This window comes from Mustela lutreola, chromosome 10, assembly GCF_030435805.1.
Source record: "Mustela lutreola isolate mMusLut2 chromosome 10, mMusLut2.pri, whole genome shotgun sequence".
In the NCBI taxonomy this organism is placed as follows: domain Eukaryota; kingdom Metazoa; phylum Chordata; class Mammalia; order Carnivora; family Mustelidae; genus Mustela; species Mustela lutreola.
The window spans coordinates 4,196,829-4,216,439 of NC_081299.1; the positions used below are offsets into that span (position 1 = coordinate 4,196,829).

The 19,611-nt window shown below is 50.5% G+C and overlaps 1 protein-coding gene across 2 annotated transcripts in view; it reads right to left on the reverse strand.

The window, feature by feature from the left end:
- Positions 1 to 19,611, reverse strand: part of DNAJC11 (DnaJ heat shock protein family (Hsp40) member C11) — a 70,813-nt gene that overhangs the window by 2,573 nt on the left and 48,629 nt on the right. For both annotated transcript variants that reach the window (XM_059138481.1, XM_059138483.1), the window contains exons 5-11: positions 14,613 to 14,741; positions 13,568 to 13,690; positions 12,489 to 12,562; positions 9,512 to 9,701; positions 8,857 to 8,942; positions 8,448 to 8,564; positions 934 to 1,089 (exon numbers count right to left, since the gene is read on the reverse strand). In XM_059138481.1, coding sequence (XP_058994464.1) covers positions 934 to 1,089; positions 8,448 to 8,564; positions 8,857 to 8,942; positions 9,512 to 9,701; positions 12,489 to 12,562; positions 13,568 to 13,690; positions 14,613 to 14,741 — 875 coding nt within the window. The remainder of the gene's footprint in view (positions 1 to 933; positions 1,090 to 8,447; positions 8,565 to 8,856; positions 8,943 to 9,511; positions 9,702 to 12,488; positions 12,563 to 13,567; positions 13,691 to 14,612; positions 14,742 to 19,611) is intronic.

Sequence of the window (19,611 nt, forward strand, 5' to 3'; positions counted from 1 at the left end):
CTTCTGGAGCTTCAGACAATGTTTCCGAGCCAGGCGCAAGCAAATCTGTTCTTTGCAGGCCTCGGCAGCATCCCGTTCTTTTGTCCCTAGATGGCTCCCCCCCACCCCGGGACCCTGGCGGAGGGAAGCAGCCCCCCACCCGAGGGGACTCTCAGCCTGGCAGAGGTGGGAGGAGGGGGCGGGAGCACCGAGGAGGCCCCCCTCTGGGATTCCCAGAGAACACCTGGGGGTGGGGGGAAGGCTTCCTGCTTTAGGTACAAAATATACTTTCTTCTTATGTAGCCGAGCACTGGGACTCCGGGCAGCGTACGCCTGTCCCGTCAGACCAGCCCGCACGCTCCTCCTTCTAGGCCTCAAGCCTCCCGGGGCAGCAGGACCCCGCACTCCACGGATTCAAACGCAGTGGGGCCCAGGGAGGAGCGTCTCTGAGCTCCACGACCTACTACGTCGGGCGCTGAGGACTATGACCATACACCACGTGGGCCGGGCTACGGCCGAGCTTCCCCGAGAAGCTGCACCGTAAAGGAATGTTTCAGTGACTCCAGGACCGCGCTTAAGGCACGCCTGTGTATCCGAACTCGAGCCCCTGCTGCTGGACTCGGTGCCGGGAAAAGAAACGGTCGCAGAGAGAACAGGGGCCTGTTTCTGTGGTCATGCTGTGTTGTCTGCACAATCTTGGAAACTAGCTCTAGCCCTTTCTGGAAGTAGGAGGGACAAGTGAGGGGGGCCCGCAGCAGGGCCGCTCACGAGCGCAGCTGGCGCCCACCCAGCGCTTACTGCGGGCCGGACGCCGAGCCGGGGCTTCGCGCGTAGGAGTTCATTTTCGTACTGACTCTCTGAGCAGGTTCTATTATTATCATCTCCACCTTAAAGACAAGGAAACTGAGGCACAGAGTTGTGTACTGATGTCCCCGTGACATGCTAGGAACTCACTTCTCTTTCTGAGCCCTGAGGTATGGTTTGATGACCAGACGGTGCAGAGCGAAGTAGACCACGAGCGGCCCCACAGTGGCGTAGAACACGGCGCTGGGAAGCAGCTGGTCCGTCAAGTGAATAGGGAAGAAGTAAGTCTGACTGGCCCTGTTTAACCTGCAAACAGGAACGGAACAGAACGCCGCGGTGAGTTGGGTCTCCGGGGCAGGGTAGGGGAGATGTCAGCGCGGGAGAACTCGCAGATACACACAACGCCAGTTACGGCTAGTTTCCAAATTTACACACCATCCGGTCCCTATTCCCAAATTTAGCTGCTAGGCCCGACGTCTAGGTCGGATCCTACTACCTGCTAACCTCCTGGTCAAAGCAGGGACTACCCCTTGTCCAAGGTGGCCTTAGAAGACAGAAGTGGGCACCTCCCAGGGTCCTGGTGACGGGAGACCTCTCCGCCGTCAATTTATCCATCGAAAAAAGTGCGTGAAGATTTCCAAAACTGGCAGATTAAGGAGGTTCTGCTTCGGGTAATGGCCCAGTAGCTCCTGTCGGACCAGTCATCCCACAGGTAGCCACTGTCAACTCAGAGCACAAACAACAAAGACTCCCAGGGTCGGTGGGTCTACAGGAGGGTATACAGGAGGGCTCAGAATCCAGAGCGCACAAAGGCACTGGTTTCCTGTTTGTGTCAATGGCTCTGAGCCCGAGGGCAAGTATTAGCTGCCACTGCGCCGATGGTAAACACTGGAAAGAAATCTGCAGTCCTGGGGTGCCTGGGTGGCTCACTGGGTTAAGCCTCTGCCTTCAGCTCAGGTCATGATCTCAGGGTCCTGGGATCGAGCCCCGCATTGAGCTCTCTGCTCGGCAGGGAGCCTGCTTCCTTCTCTCTCTCTCTGCCTGACTCTCTGCCTACTTGTGATCTCTGTCAAATAAATAAATAAAATCTTAAAAAAAAAAAAAAAAAAAAAAGAAATCTGCAGTCCTAAGAGACTGAAGACCCAGAGCTCAGACTGAGAGGCAGCCATAGCAACTGGGAAGTGGGGGTCCCCCAACAAGGGAAATCAGAGATGTGGAGCCCCAAGTTCTTTGTACAGATGTGGCACAAATCCCTAGCCCATCCCTGGTCTATCAGCAGCCTTGGCTACAGGTGAAATAATTGTGCTACTCCAGCTGCTGCCACACACGTCAGTCCCAGGTCACAGTCCAACTCTGGCAAAGTTAATTACCTCTGAAAAGAAAAAATCAACACGTTTGGGGAGTCTAGGCACAGTTGGAATACAGACCCTCTACACTGTACTAGTCACAATACCAAAGTATAAGACAAACGACTCTACATACCTAGATGCACAACAGAGGAAAAAGATAACAAGACCAACCCCAGATGACACAGATACTGGATGGAGCAGATAAGGGTTTTAAAGCGCCACTTTATGCCCAAGGATTGTATTCACTGCACGGGCTTAACAGCAGACTGGAGGAGATGAGAGGGTCAGAGAACTTGTAGACACGGCAACAGAAACTATGCAATCTGAAGAACAAAGAGAAAAGAACTGAGGGCAAATGGGCAGGGCCTCGGAAACTGTTGGAACAATATTAAGAGGTTTAGACTTGAGTAATTAGGGCACCAGAGAGGAGAGAAAGGGGCAGGATTAAGATTTGAATAACTACTGGTCCCAAAGTTCCAAATTTGATGTGGACATAAATTTACAGATGCGAGGGGTTTAGCAAACCCCAAGCAGCATAAATACAACAAAAAACACATGGAGGTACATTGTAGGAACAAATTGCTGAGGAAAAAAAAAGCTAAAAAAATCAAAACCCCAAACCACAGCAAAACAAAAAGTTAAGTAGCCAGAAAAAAAAAAAGACATAACCCTCAGGGGGATGATGATTCAAACAACCACTGGAGAGGCCAGAAGCCAGCAGAGTAACACCGTCAGGCGCTGGAAGCACAAATCTATTAACCCTGAATTCTATATTCGGGGACAATATCCTTCAGAAGAAAAGCAACACCAGAATTGACAAAGAACACTCAAAACGTAAGAAACCAAACAACCCAACAATATTGTTGGTAACCCAACAATAAAACAAAAGGTGTGAAGGGAGACTTCACTAACAAAAAAAGATATGGATGGCAAAGAAGCATGTGGAAAGATGTCCACCGCCTGGGCCATCAGGGAGACGCACATTGGAACCACAGTGGGCACACTCATGCGCTGACTAAAGCAGCTCGAGAGCGCCAGACGGGCGTACCAAGGGCTGGTGAGGACGCAGAGTCATGGGGCACTCCAGGCTGCTGGTGGAAGAGCAGCTTTGTAACTTCCTAACCAGGGGCACACACCTCCCATTTGGCTCCTAGGTACTTACCCAAGAGAAAGGGAAACTTAGGTTCACCCAAAACCTCTATGTGAATGTGTACTGGCTTTATCTGTAATCGCTAAAAACTGCCAACAACTGAAATGTCTTTAAACTGAGAAGCCGATAAACTGTGGTGTATCAACACAAGGTGATGCCGGAGAACAGGAATGAGGGACACGCTGCTGACGTGTGCGGCTGTAAGGTTGTATCTCAAATGCATCATGCTCAAAAAAGAAGCACAAAAGGCTTCACGCTGTGTGATTCCAATTACGTGACATTCTGAAAAAGGCAAAAATGTAGGGAGTGAAAACAGACCAGTGGCCCAGGAGACTGTGCAAAGGCCAGGAGGCAATTTTGGGAGACAATGGAAATGTGCTGTATCTTGATGATGATGGTGGTCACATGATCGTCGAACCTTATGTGATTGTCAAAACTCCTAGGACTGTATAATGAGACAGATGAATTTTAGTTTATGTAAAGTTTACATCAATAAAGCTTGATGTTAAAAATTACAGCAATGGGGGCTCCTGGGTGGCTCAGTTGATAAGCATCTGCCTTTGGCTTAGGTCATGATCCCAGGGTTCTGGGATCAAGCCCCATGTCAGGCTCCCTGCTCAGCAGGAAGCCTGCTTCTCCCTCTCCCACTCTCCCTGCTCATATTCCCTCTCTTGCTGTCTCTGTCAAATAAATAAATTAAAAAAAAAAATTACAGCAATGATAACTGCTGAGTTCTGGGGTAGGAGTGCCCACAAGGAAACTATTTTAGATTAATATAATGTAAAATAATAATGAAGTGTTGTATCTAGATAAAATATAAATTAATAAAATATAAAAGCAGAATAAAGAAAAAATACAGGTATTTTCTTGGTAAAGAATACTAAAAGGTCATCACTGATAGACCTACACTTAAGAAAAGCTGAAGGGGGAAAAAAAGAAGCTGAAGGAAGTTCTTTGGGCCAAAGAAATGAGTATCAGAAGGAAAATCAGATTTTTAGGAAGGAATAAGGAACACTGGAAATGGTTAAAAAAATGGGGGGGGCAAACATGACTCCCCCCTTAATTTCTTTAACACAAATGTATGTACAAATACAGATATAAGCTACTTAAAGCCAGAATTGTAATGCTCTTGCGGGGGCTGTAATGTGTGTAATTACAAAGCATATGGCACGTACAGCATACAGAACAGAGGGAGGGGAGATGGCCCCGGAAATTTTCAAGGTTCTTGAATTTTACATGAAGTGATATGAATGAAGTCTAAGCAGATGATAAAAGGTTCATGACCCATAATCCCTAGAGCAGCCCCAAAGGGAAAAACCCCGCTGCAGAGGTACAGCCAAAAAGTCAACAGGTAAAACCAAATGGAATGTTAGAAATATTCATTAAGACAAAGGATGGTTAGACGAACAAGAAACCAGAACGGAAGAATAGAAGACAGATCATAACAGGCCTAAATTCAACCGTACCAACAATTACATTAAATATTAATGGACTAACAAATGCTCCCATTAAAAAGCAAGAAACTGGATGGATGGATTTATTCTATGAGACACCCTGTGTATGTGGACATAGACAGGTTAAACGTAAACAGAAAAGGATAAACCACAGACACAGAAGGACAAGGAGCCGTAGCAGCTGTACGGTGCCCAATAAAGCAGACTTCAAGTCAGAGAGCACTGCCAGAGATGGATTTCACAAAGCCACAACTGGCAAAGGAAGAAAAAGAATTCTACACTCTTAGCTGGAACTTTTAACACCACTTTCTCAGCAACTGACAGAAATCAGGTCCAAATCAATAAAGTCACAGAACTTGTGGTTTCTGGTAAATGGTGTCCACCACCCTGACCTGCTGATATTTACAGAACCAAAGCCCAGCAAGTGTGGAACGCACGTTCTGCTCAAGCACACACAACTGCTGGGTCGCTAACATGACCCCGCTGAGCAGAGAGGCCAATGTGGGGCTCGATCCCAAGACCCTGGGATCATGACCTGAGCCAAAGGCAGAGGCTTTAACCTACTGAGCTACCCTGGGGCCCCTAAAATTGGGTTTAAAGCCTTAAGTGTTTATAATATAAAAGAAGAAGAGTTTTAAATTAATAACCCAAGGCTGGGCTTTAAAAATCTAGAAAAGGCAGCAACGTGAAACCGAAGTAGTAGAAAGAAGAAAAAAGACCAGAAATCAATGAAATAGAAAACAGCTAAATAACAGAGAACATAACAAAGCCAAAGCTGGTTCTTTGAAAGGTCCAGTGCCCCATCCAGACTGGTTAAGAAAAAGGGGGAAAGAACATAAATGACCAGCATGAGTAATGAAGGCAGAGATCATCAACAGACTGCCACAGACAACAGTAAAAGGGTAAGGGCATATTATGAGCAACTTCATGCGAACAATCTGACAGTCAAAATGGGCAAATTCCTTGAAAAACACAAAATAACAAAGCTGACACAAGATGAAAGAGAAAATTGGAGAAGCCCTATATTTATCAAAGAATCCATTATGAAAAATCCTCCTACAGGGGCACTGGGGGACTCAGTCAGTTAAACCTCTGTCTTTGGCTCAGGTCATGATCCCAGGGTCCTGGGATAGAGCCCCACATCGGGCTCCCTCTCAGCAGGGAGCCGGCTTCTCCTTCTTCCTCTGCTTGTGGATGCTCTCTCTTTTTTTCTGCCAAATAAATAAATAAAATCTAAAAACAAAACCAAAAAACCCTCCTATAAAGAAAATTCAGTCTCAACTGATTTCACTGGTGAATTCCACGAAACTTGAAGAATAAACCATTCTTGGGGCGCCTGGGTGGCTCAGTCGGCTGGGTGTCCAACTCTTGATTTCGGCGCAGGTCATGACCTCAGGGTAACAGGATGGAGCCCGTGCTGGGCTCTGTGTGCTCGGTGGGGCGTCTGCTTGAGACTCTCTCCTCCCCCTTTGCTCTTGGCCCTGCCTGTGCACGCACACTCTCAAAAAAGAACAAACCATTTGCACAAAATCCTTTCAGAAAAGGGAGGAAGAAGGAATGCTTCCTAACTCATTTTATCAAGCTGCCGTAACTCATCCCAAAATCTGACAAATACATAATAAAGAGAGAAAATTATAATCTGCATCCCTTACAAACACAGATACAAAAAGCCTTAGTAAGGTATTAATTAGCAAATGAAATCAAGCGCTACATAAAAAGTATTATATGTCACGATCAAGGGGAGTTTCCCTCAGGAATATAAGGTTGGTTTAACATTCAAAAACCACTGTGATTCACCAAATAAGCAGAACGTAAGAGAAAAGTTAGCAAAGTAAGATCACATGTTATTGCTGAACTCCAGGGCCTTCTGGAAACCTTTGGTTTATACAGTGATACAGTCTGGACAGTTCAGCCCGCTGACACGGGAACCTGAGCAGGAGTGAAGATGCTTCTTCCCAGGAGGGAGAGTGGCATTCTTGGGATGAAAATTCAATTCAGATTACCTCCTGCAATATCTTCATATAAGAAGTATTTCACAACAGAATCGGAATCAGAAAACCGTGTCTTGTTAGTTGTCCCAATTTGGGAATCAAAGGGATCAGAATGTGGACCATCTGTTGCTCTCTGTGTCCTTGACTAAATCTCAGGGGTCTTCAGATCACTGAGAGGAGAGAGGCCTGGTGCCGTTCTGGTCCTGGTGACCTGCTCTGGCTCTCATCTCCAAATCACAAAGAGATGTGATCTGCTTCCTTCCGGTCTTTGTAGCTCTTCCTCCCTCCTGCCTCTTACAGAGCTTTGTCAAGTGCCAGGCTGCGTTCTAGGCTCCAGGAGTGCAGTACAGAACACAGTGAGTGGACAGTTAAAAGAGCTTCCGATGAGGGCCGGGGAGGTGAACGAATGATCAGAGGGAGACGCACAGTGGAGAATAAACGGGGGAAATGGAAAGGATTTGCCTGGGCCAAACTGAAGGCTACTGCTCTTGCGGGGTGACAAGGGATGCTTCTGGCAGTCAGGTGACTTCTGAGGGAATCGAAGGAACCAGCCATGCTGGCTTCTGGGGACTGAGGAACAGCAGGCACACAGTGTGGCCACAGGGTGCGCTCGCTGTTGTCTGGGGCAGCGTGGAGGCGCCGGGCTGGCTGTGTGGAGTGAGGGGGGCAGGAGGGGCCGGTCAGCAGAAGGCAGGTTCTCAAGGTCTCCAGCTTTTGCCTGGGGCTGAGAGTCACCGAGGGCTTAAGCAGAGAGCGACAGACTCGGACTTCTGTTCAGAGGCTCTGCCAGTGTGGAGGGCAGGGTCAAAAGGTGGCGAATGAGAATGGTCGGGAGACGACCAGTGCAGTCATTCAGAACGGACAGTGGGAGCAGAGGGGGTGAGGGACGGTCATGTGCGGGAGATGCTTTCTGAGGACAGCTGAGATGGTTCTGAGGTGCATAAACTTTGGTGTATGGAAAAAGAGTGACCAAGACCAACTGCCAGGTTTTGCACAGACCAGCTGGAAGACCGGGGCTCTCCTGACCTGCACAGGGAGGCTCTGGGGAGAGCAGGTTTGGAAGCATCAGAGTTGCGAGGGGCCAACTGAGAGGCTGGTGGAGATCCAAGCAGCAATGAGTAAGAGGAAGTGGGATACAGGGGCTGGAGGTCTGACAGGCAGGCCTGGCCGGAGCTGTGTGAGCGTTGTCACTGCAGGAAGGCGCTTCAAGCCAGCAGGCCGGGTGGGCCCACCTGGGGAGGGCGTCTACACGGACAAGGACCGGGCCCCACTGCCACGCCGCCATACACAGCAACCAGCCCGTGAGGTAACAGAGACAGGATGGAGAGGCCAGAAGGCCGGAAGGCGCGCCACCGGAGCAGGGGAGCAGGGGAGCAGGGGAGGAGGGTCTGTGCGGATGGGAACGACTGCTAGGGGGCAGGGGGCAGGGGGCAGGGGGTAAACAGGCGCCGCACACGCTGGGTGGGTGAGTGGGGCTGGCCCGGGGTGCCAGGGAAGGGAGATGCAGTCGGCCGGTGGGTGGTCCTGACTGCAGAGCCTCAGACCCTCAGTGAACACTGGGCTTCCGGACCCCTGACACTGGCTTACGCGCTGAAGACAGAAGCAACCGCATCTTTAAGAACAAAACTACAAAGCCAAGTCGGTTTCGTCCTTAACGCTCACCGGGGTGGGCCACAAGCTGCCGGAGAACGCTCGGCCAGAAAGACCCAGTTCCACTTACTTGACTTTGAGAGAAACACCCTGAGGGACTCCAACGCTGACCGCTGCGCCGAGGATGCTGTGCCTGGAGATCTTGCGCTCGGCCCCGTACTCGACCACCGTCCCGAAGAAGCCGGCCCTGCGGGGAGCGCGAGGCCTGAGCACGCGGGGCCCGCAGCTCTCCATCTCTCGTGGTCCCCCTTCCTGCCCTTGCCCCCCACCGCCCCAGGAGTGGATGAGGACTGACACCCCGGTGCCCGGGCAGAGCGAAGTCAGCCCAGCCGCGGTGTGGCCCTTCCATCAGCCCACGACCTCCCACAGGAACGCTCGAGAAACGTCACAGAAATGGCAGGCGTCCTGCGGCCACGGCCCTGCCGTCGGATCCCCCTCCACAAGGTGTACAACGTGGAGAGCCCCTGGCCTGGACTTACTTCAGCGACCCTTTCACGCGGGTCTGGTCATCGTCCTGGAATTTGTGCTGATAGCTGATCAGTGCAAAGGAGTGAGGGATCCCAAGCTGGGGAGACAGGGGGAGAAGGGAAGGCACGGCTAGTGGCCGAGGGGCCGTGTCCCACCGGCTGCTGAGCGCCCATCGCGGCAGACCTCTCGGGCCGGGGCCCCACCCTAGGCGCGAACACTTACTAGGGGCCGATATTTAACACCTGGGGGAATGCACTTTCCTGGCTGCTCACAGAAACAGAACATTCTATGGCCAGGGGCCTATGTTCTGACACAGTAGCTGGTGGTGGGTGCTGGGGAGCAGCTGCCTTTTGAGGTGTGGGGCCCCTCATGCCCTGTGTCCCTGCCCACCATGGTGGCACCCGAGCACACGACAATGCTCTGGGGTTACTCACCAGCCCAGGCTCTCTCCCACCCTGATTCTGAGGGCTCCTACTAGACGGGAAAGGGCCAGTTGGCTTAGCGTAACAGGAACACAGCTTCCCTGGAAGCCTGAGGACAGTGTCTCAGCAGCCCTGAGCGCTTATGCACGGGACAGCCCGCTGCGGGCCCCACGGCGCTGAGATCCGGGGAGGGTGGCTCGGGTGAGGCACGTCAGGAGCACACGAGGGAGCAGCTCCTCCTCACCTGCAGGGCCACAGTGAAGTGGCTGGTCTTGGTGTCCCGGACGATGCTCGTGTTCATGGCCGACTGGATCCCCCACCGCCACTGCAGGTAGCCCACCGTGTTCTTGTCCAGGTTCCGGGCTAGGACGGTGGTGAGGCCGGGCCGGATGCCACGAGACGAAAACTGCAGAGCACAGTTTGTCGTCACAAAGCTGGGGACACACACACACAGAAATGGTCCTGGATGACACCCGGTTCTCGGCTCCTCTTGGCCCCTTCCTCTCTGTCACGCTAAGACCCAGCGCACTCTGCCTTCCGTGAAGCCCCGAGCTGGTGCCCCACAAGGAAAACAGGACACGGAGCCTCTTTCCGCGGGAGGGATGGAGAGAGGGCCTTGCTGCCGTCTTCCTAGTGCCTCTCCCTGCTCATGTTCACGGCCCACCAGCCCATTCCACCTTGAGCTACGACCAAAGAGGCACCCGAATGTCTGTTACCGAAAACCACTAGGTCCAACCCTACTGCAGGTCAGAACCACCTTGGGGGGGGGTGGGGAATAGGCTGCACACTGGCAGCATGTGGCTGGTCTAAAAAACGCTGATGCTGGGCTCCCGGCCCTGGCGTTCTGAGTACGGGCTTGGAGTGTTCAAAGCTTGCCAGGTGATTCTAATGTGTGGCAAAGCGGAAGGCCCCCTGACCCAGAGACCACCCCAGACCACCCCAGACCAATTATGTCAGAGTTTCGGGCGGGGGGGGGGGGCGGCGCATCAGTAGCTTCCTCCACGACTGCCCGTGGCCCTGCACTTGAAAGCTCGTACAGCGAACCGCTTGCCCGAACCGCTTGCCCGGAAAGGCATCTGAAGTTTGTTTCCAAGGCAGTCAGCCCCATCTTCTGGTTAAAAAGGGGTATTTCATGTCAACAACAAAGGAATTCACACCACTTTACCCAAAGCGTTAAAAGGTGAGCAAACAGCCGAATGTTCACCAGATCGCCAAAGTCTGATTTCCTTCTCTCTTTCCTAAGCTTGGGGGTGCCACTTTTGCCACTAAATAATGACAAACGAGAGAGCGCCGATGGCAGCACTCTTGCAAACTTCAGCAGCTCTCCACGAATTAAGAAATTTGTCTTCCCCACCACGGGGCCCCCAACCCGAATGTTCCCTCATTTCTCTCAAGTCACCCCGGGTGCCAGCTGCGTTTTTCTGCTTCAGCCACGCTGGGGTCAGGGGAGGCAGGCAGGGAGGAGAGAGGCCAAAGTCACCCTAGAATTTCAAGACAGACGGTGGCATTTAAGAGAATCAAAATAGAAGGACTGAGATCCCTCAAGTAGTAACGACTTAGTCTTTTTATCCAGCATGTCACACAGAGACCAATTCGAGAGAGGGAGGGAGAGAGAGAGATTAGCAAGGCAGGCACTTCCCGGGAAGAGAGAAAACACTCTACAGGCTGTCTGCCTTTTCGGGGCTGGTGCTACACCCCACCCAACCTTGTGATCACTAGTCTGGACTTGCAAATGGCCTGGCCCTAGGATCGGGGCACCCCCCAGCACAGACGCCGTATGTCCACCAACTGGCACCCGTTTATACATCTGCATTCTCAAGTCTCAAGAACTTTGGGCATGATGAGGACATTCAATTTCCAAAGGCCGACGACCAGCAAGCCCTAACCTCCCTCCCTGGGCACCACTCAGCACTTTGAGGCTCAGCCAGAATAAAGTGGCCAACAGCTTTCCCTCGGTCAAGTGTCTCCTGAATGTATCTGGCCTTAAGAATGACCTAGGTGCTTGATAAATACAGACTCCTGGGCCTCCCAGAGCACCCGACTCAGCCGGTGTGGGGAGCAGGGTAGGACTCTGTGCTCTCTGGCGGCACCAGGGGAGACAGACTGACGCACACAAGCGCTCGGGCCAGTGCATTAGGACAACATGTGTGTATACTCTTAGCCTAAAGTGGTTAAAAGTGCAAATCCTCGTCGCCTCCCAGACCCACTGACTCCTGAGTCCTGGAGCAGAAGCCTGCGAAGCTGTGTTCGCACCCACGCATGCACGATCCCCCACAACGGGACTGAGAGCGCCTGTCGCTGCTGCTTTCAGCCTGTGCGTACACAAGCTTGGTCTCTACCTGTCCCAGAGGCCACACCCGTTCTCTCATGACCTTCCATACCCTGTGTCCCACCACCTGGGAACTCGCCTTTCCTACTGGACTGGAGCAGGGACTGGTCTTGGCCAGCGGGACCGGGCAGGTGTGCAGATACACATCCGAGTGGAAGTGAAAAGCTTTCTTTCCCAGCATATACTTCCTCCCAGGATCCCTTTACTTTCTCCCCCAGGGGAAGAATTTTATTTTACCTTTCACCCAGTTCCTTTAGCTGCGCGCACAAGGTAACCAACAGGGGTTACCAACAGGGGAACGAAGGACACCTCTGGGGTTCTAGGAGGGCAGCGAGTTACAGGTCCAGGAGTGGGATGTTACTGCAACAGCAAAGACGAAGGGGACTTGGGCGGCGGGGGGGGGGGCTTGACTCTCCAGCGTCTGCCCATCTCACCGATGACCAGGCAGTCTCACCAGTGCCCCACTGTTTAATACACACCCTTTCCAGTACTTGAAACACATTCTCAGGGACAAAGAAATGATCCACAAGTTCGTCAGTATTTCAGGCCACTGGCCAGCTTCCCCATGAAGGTGCTTTCTCTCCACTCTCCTGGTGCTCACAGCCCTGGGTGAACAGGTGGGGCCTCATTCCCATAAAGGAGGAGACTGTGGGCCACAGAGCAATAGCTGGGCCCGGGGCAGACAGGCAGCAGATGACCCCTCCCTGCGCCCACCAGTCCAGCGTCTGTGCCACGGGAACCCTGCCTTGGTTCTCTGCCAGCGCCGCAGGTTTGCCCCTGACGACCTTGTAGGAGAGAAGAAGTAACTCCAGATGACCTTGACCAAAAAAATACACAGGTTCTAGTCTGCTAAATCCACAAAGACCATCAAAGAGGATTTCTCTGTATTTACCATCTTGGGGTGAGATTACGGAACAGCTTCAGACCAAATAAAGGTCCCTGCAGATCCCCGGCTCCAAATTCTAACTATTCAAAAGAGAAAGAGAGAGTTAGCAGTGTTTACTCTCACAGCAGCAACCCAGGTCTCGGTGAGGCACCTCTGGTTATAATTCCTTCTTTTAATTTAATGCCACTGGCCCTTGCCAAGTAGGGGTTGGAAGATTTTAGAGCCCAACGTGGGGCTTTATCTCACGACTCTGAGATCAAGACCCGAGGTAAGACCAAGAGTTGGATGCTTAACTGACTGAGCCACCAGGGCCCCTGGAAGATTCCCAAGACCTCATCCGGACCATCACCAAATGGAGGGCTGTTGCCACAGATACAAAGGAGGCAGGTTTCGGAAAACACTGCTGGCCTCCGATGGTCTCCCTCGCTCAAGTCAGAAGGGGAGACTGGCTTCCATGCCCGGCCACGTGCAGAGCCGCCTGCCGTGGTCTGGAGCGGGGGCCCCTGCCTTGTGTTCTTGCTCTGCTTCATGGCCCGTGGCTCTCACAGGTAACTGGAGATGGTCCTCAGGGGTCTTGGGCTCAGCCCGGGAAGTCCAGCCAGTGCTGGCTGCCTCGTTTACTAGTCTGGGTGACTTTCAAGGCACCTCTTCAATGTTAATTTGACGCAGGTCCATTTGCTCAGCAGAGCTGGCTGCGAGACAGCCGCCCATCAGTGGCCGGGAGCACTGACGCGGCACCTGCCTTCCGAACCGGGCAGGACAAGGGAAGAAGCTACAGGTCTCTGCTGAAGGGGAACAGAGACGTGGAGTTTCTCGCGGCTGTGTTTCTGTGCGTCGGCGTCTCAAGGGCAGTCTTGCTGCTCTGTCCCGCCTCTGGGCTGTCCAGCAGACGGGGGATTCTGGCTCCAGTAGGAGACGCGTTTTTCTCTTGGGGACAGTCACCTGATGCAAGTTTGGCATCTGGAATCCTGTTGTACAATGATGGGGCCAATCTAGGTCTTTCTGAGGGCTGGCTTTTAGAATGTAAAGGTTCAGAAATCAGGCTCTGCAGTGGTTAGCACGACCCTACCCGTCGACACTCTTACCTCTCCCCATCCCTTTGCAGAAGTGACTCGTCTAAGCGCGAAGTTTATGGAACCCCCTCCGTTCCCATTCTGGGTTGAGAGGCTTCCAGAAAGGATGGCTGTGTCTGTAGCTGTCAAGGGTGCCTAGGAAATGATATTGGCTGGTGAGGAATGAGTCAAAGCATGAGAAAGCACAAGGATAGCAGTGTAAGGAGTACACTTCAAGTGCATGGCCAAAGGTGCAGGTGACCACAGCTCCAGGGTCTAGGGACGCACAAGGACCTCAACTGGCTCACTTCTCTCCCACTTTGCTATCTGAACTGCATGTGGCCACCAAGATAATGTTTTTCAAAAGCTTTCCTGGGAAAATTTCAAAATTTCCAGGGGAAAGACCGGGCTGATTGCTGGTTCTTAGGATCAGATGGCACAGTGGCTTCATCGTGTGCCTTTCCTCCCACAGTGGCATGTCTGGGACTCTACAGTCCTTGCTCACCACCAGCACCGAGGAAGGGATTGAATCCGTGGCCCTAGTAGCCAACCCTGGAAGCTCTGCCAGACAGGCAAGTTTCCCAGTTTGGACTTCATCTTCTGGGTTGATGCACTTGAGAATAAACAGAGTTGAGGAGGTAGAGACCTCCTGTGAGCCTCAGCAGACCCCCTGCCAGTGTGCAGAAAGATGACATTTTAGTGACCCTGGGTTCAGCTGAATGTTGTATTTTCTGCACACAACAGAGCGTGCCTTAAAATGGAGACTGGTTCTTTGAATCACCCATGGAGGTCTTCTTTCTCATCCCAAATCTTCCTGACCTTGGTCTCTACTTCTCCCAGACCACTTGCACTTCTGCTGGGGGAGCCCAGCGACCTTGGAAGCTAAGTGCCCCCTGGCACTCATGTTGCTAACGCATCAGCAAAGCAGTAACAAGGTTGTGCCTGGAACTACTTTTTTTTTTAAGTGGCTAATTGCATCCTTTCATAAATAAAGATGAGAAAAACCGCATCTGCCCGGAGCACCGTGCCTCGTTAACCTGAGCCTCGCTGCACTCGGTGGGGGGAGTCTGGGCTTTACCTCAATGGACTGGGATATGTGCATCTTGTTAATTTCGATCTGCGGAAAGCCACTCCCGGACACATCTTCGTACTCCTCCTCATAGCGATCAAAAAGGTCAGTGGCATCGATGCCAACACTGATGGTCCCCTGGGGCAGAAAAACAAGCAGTCAGCAGCAGGGGTGGTATTTGTGGAATGAAAGACAATCTACACTCCAGCAGCCGGCAGCACACTGGGTGTGGGCGGGACTCCACCACGCAGCCCACAGAGCATGAATGTCACAGTTCACGCCAAACAGCAACAGAGCTTCACCGACCGCTGGGGTCAGGAAACCAGTCATGCTGGGAGGCAAATGAGAAGACAAGAATTTGGGGGAAGAAAAAGACCCATACAGTATGAATTTAGGGCCCAAATAGATCACCTCCAGATTTAAGCTGTGAATGCAGAAACCATCTAGATAGGAGTCACATGAATTAAACATTTTAATGTTTGATTCTGAGCACCTTTACATTATAAAACTACCTTAAAACCCTTCTTTTAAAAAATATTTTATTTATTTATTTGAGAGCGCAAGAAAGAGCATGAGCAGGGATCCTAATGTGGGACTTGATCCCAGGACCCTGGAATCATGACCTAAGCCAAAGGCAGACATCTAACTGACTGAGCCACCCAGGTGCCCTTAAAACTCTTTAAAACATAAAGTAACTTCAAAGATCAAGAAGTGCTTGCCACTCGCTTGTGCTGTCAAATAAATAAACAAAATCTTAAAAAAAAAAAGTGCAAACAAAATCAATTATGAATGGAGATTGAAAAATTGTTTCACCTTCTAAAATTAATTTGAGAATTAAGCTATGAGAAATGGGACACCATATTCTCTCAAGAAACGTGAAGCTAAAATCTGCTGACTGATATAAAATGCTCCATCCTCAGAAAATCAATGTTTATTATTTTTTTTATCATCATAAGATTTCTCAAATGGGCATATATCTTAACCCCACATATAAAAATCTGACCACACACACATTTTTTATTCGGTTCCCTGCAGCCCATTTAAAAAAACTGTACTGAGGCTGAATTTATAAATAATGACAGAAAGCGCACTGCCTGAGGTGCCCATTTCGGTGAGTTCTGATAGACATGCAGACTCGCGAAACCAACCTCCACAATCACGACACAGAACATTTCTATCGCCCCAAAAGCAGCGTGGGCGCATGTGTTCTTCTGCCCAAGAAGGGGACACGTGAACAAAGATGTGAGCGGGGAACTAGGGAGGAGGCCACGGGGCCGGAGCAGAGGGGCACATGGCAGACAGGAAGGCTCTGGTGATTGTGTGCGGGTGATCTGTGGACGCTATGGTGCGGGGCGGGGGGCGTGGGGCTATCTAGGAGATGACCAGTTGAACCCTGCTGTTTCAGTGGGATTAGCAATTAGTCTAGGTTTTCATTTTTATTTTCATTATTTATTTAGTTTTAAGAAAAGATTTTATTTATTTATTTGACAGAGAGAGAGAGACAGATCACAAGTAGGCAGAGAGAGGCAGAGAGGGAGGAAGGGAAGCAGGCTCCCTGCCGAGCAGAGAGCCCGATGTGGGGCTCGATCCCAGGACCCTGAGATCATGACCTAAGCCGAAGGCAGAGGTTTAACCCACTGAGCCACCCTGGCGCCCCTAGGTTTTCATTTTTAAACTGAGTATTAGCATCATCACCAGTTGCCTTAAGCTAAGAAGCCAGACAGGTTTGGTGCTCAGGCATGCCTTGGTATCCTTAGCCTCTGACACTGTCTCATCTAGTGGTATGTCAGGGGCCACTGCCTCTCTCCACCTCAGCCCAGCCCCGACATTTGCTGGTGTGGTGGCGCAGCCAGTTGCCTTCTCCTAGTCTCCGCTGGTATGAGAAGCAGGAGATGCCGTGGCCCGGCTGGTACGGCAGGCAAGTGGCCTGTGCCTCAGCCTGGGACATATGTGAAGCTGTGGGCAGCCGAGTGCGGGAACCCGCAGGTGCGTTATGAACAGGGTGGGAAAGAGAGACGGGCCGGTCCTCAGCAGAAGGCAGCAGACGGCAGTCTGAATATTCCTGCCGCAGTGTTTTTCCTCTACTGAAGGGTATCATCTGGAGGTGACACTTTCTGTGAAGGGCCACAGGAACTATTTTAGGTGTGGGTCCTACCGTCTCTGTCGCAACTCAACTCTGCTGTTGGAAGGGAAAGCAGCCCAACTACCCAGCAAGGGACTGACCCTGGCTGTCTGGCAAAACTGTTTATTCATCCTGAAATCTGAATTTCATAGAATTTTCTTGTCTCAAACAAACAGACAGACAGACAGACAGACAGACAAAAACCCCTCTAACGTGGAGCCCAATGTGGGGCTTGAACTCATGACCCTGAGATCAAGACCTGAGCTGAAATCCAGAGTCGGATGCTTAACCCACTGAGCTACCCAGCTGTCCCCTTTTGATTTTTTTCAACTGTTAAAAAAAAAAAAGTAAAAACAATTCTTAGCTTGTCACATAAAAACTGGCAGTGGGCTAAATGTGCAACTCCTGATGTAAATCTGTAGGACGTTTGTGTTTTTGGGTAATATTTTCTTTTCTGATAAATTCTTCAGGGAGCAACACAATTAAACACAGTTTATGTCTAACAACAACGAAATAAGCACTCAATTTCCATTTTCTCAGAGAACTGATGAATTTGTAACTCGTCGGAAACGGTTTTCAGTATCGATCATCCATCCACAGCGCTAATTCAGACCATACGAAAATCAAGTCTTACACAGGCTAAACAAACTCCAGGGCCTTGGTCAGTAGTCCGCTGCTCTTCATTAAAGACCACGCCCCAAAGCGAGCCGGAGCAGCAGGGGCTGTCCAGGTAACTGTGGACCGGACAGCAGTTCCGCTCTGTTAATTTCACTCATTTGTCCATTCTAAGGATTGTACTGCACAGAGCAAAGGTAAGGCAATAGCTATTTATGTGTTTGTTCTATTAGCAAGAGAACCTCACAGCTGTTAATGATGCCAATTTTATGTCAGTGTTACCTGATGCTTCAAACAGAAAATCAGCGAATCTTAATACTGGTTTGATCTGAATTATAAACATGCAATACTGGGCGCCTGGGTGGCTCAGTGGGTTAAGCCTCTGTCTTCAGCTCAGGTCATGGTCTCAGGGTCCTGGGATCGAGCCCTGCAACTGGCTCTCTTCTCAGCAGGGAGCCTGCCCCCCCACCTTCCTCTCTGCCTACTTGTGATCTCTCTCTGTCAAATAAATAAAATCTTTAAACAGACCAACAAACAAAACCAAAAAAACAAAAACAAAAACAAAAAAAACAACAAACCATGCAATCCTGTGATTTATAAGAAATGTATGTCCGGTCATTCAGGTGACCAAATATGTACTTCTTATTTGTATTTGGTCTTCATCTGTAGGGATCCTGGCTCACAGCTCCTACGACCCCAGACATTTCTGCCGGTAAGGATGATAAATGCGTCTTCTGTTATGTTAATGAAGGTGGCTTTTCGTCTCCCTCCAAGGCCGGGGGCTGGTTGCCAGGAGGACCAACTAAGTGACTGGAGGGCTGGAACCTTCAAGTTCTACCCCCAGCCTCCAGGGAGGGAAGAGGAATCAAGAGGTTGAAACCAGTCAGTCTGACTATGCAATGAAGTCTCCGAGAAAATCCAAAAGGACTGGGTCCTGCAAGCTTCATGATTGGCGGGGACAGTGCAGGTGCAGGGAGAGTAGGGTGTCTGAGAGGGTGTGCAAACCCATTACCTTTTCCCAGCCTTCGCTCTGCGTATTCCCACCGGCTGCTGATTTGTGCCCCTCTAGTGAACTGAAGGAATCTGAGAAGGAGGGTGTTGGCCTCTACAACCCTGGGTCAGAAGCCTTGGGCCTGTGATGGGCATTGGAGGTGGGGGGGGGTGTCGCAGCAGTGTTGTAGGATTGAACCTTCCATCTGTGGAATCTGATGCAGTCCCAGACAGCATCAGAGATGAACGGACTTTTTTTTTTTTTTTTTTTTTTTAAAAAGCAGGCTCCACAACCCATGTGGAGCCCAACGTGGGGCTCGAAGTCTAGACCCTGAGATCAAGGCCTCAGCTGACTCAGCCACCCAGGCGCCCCTGGACCCGAGTTGGATTCTTGCTGGTTGCAGCTGCCCCCATCCACGCTGGAACTGGGTGGGAACCTCAGAAGAAAGTGTTACTGTAAAGTCAAAAAGTCCTAGTGTGAATGTAAGCTTCTGTTTTTGTGGTGATACTCAAATGCCAATTCTGGTAAAGTACAGCGTGATGGTAAAAGTGTCTTATTAAAGCAAGAAACCTACGGAGGAAAAACAGCCTCAGCATTAGTTACGTGCACATGGACGCACGACTGTCAAAACCAGCTGCGATTATCCACCTGGGAAAATTAAGCTCAAGCTGTCAAAATGTACAAATATTTTTGTGTCTTCAGAGTAACAATAATTTTCTGTGAAGCGGATTCATTATTTATTTATTTTTTTTAAAAAGTAGGCTCCATACTGGGTATAGTGCCCAGTGTGGGGTTTGAACTCATGACCCTGAGATCAACCCTGAGCTGAGATCAAGAGTCAGACGCTTAACCCACTAAGCCACCCAGACACCCCAAAGCTGATTCTGAAAACAAAAAAATTTACAGCATGTCCGTATTACAAATTGAGTATTAGGCACATCTGGGCTCTGTGTCTACCACCCAGAAGAGAGTTAAAAGGAGTTAAATAACTCCTTTTTAAAATGGCACAATAAACCCCCTAGCTTTTGAAATATTTAAGAAATTGCAATCACCAAAAATAAAGCGTGTCACTCTGAAATTGAGCTCTTGAGGAAGGACGAACTGAACAAACAAAACAAGAGCTCCAACAGTTTATTTCAAAATTCCCTAAGAGCAATCTGGAGTATCTTGATTTTTGCTAAGAATTTTTTTGGTGGAACTGTCATCTTTAGTTAAATGTATAGTCTCTCTTGGAATGGAATGAAACTGAAAAGGCCTGCCTGTGGTTTTGTGGCTGGGCC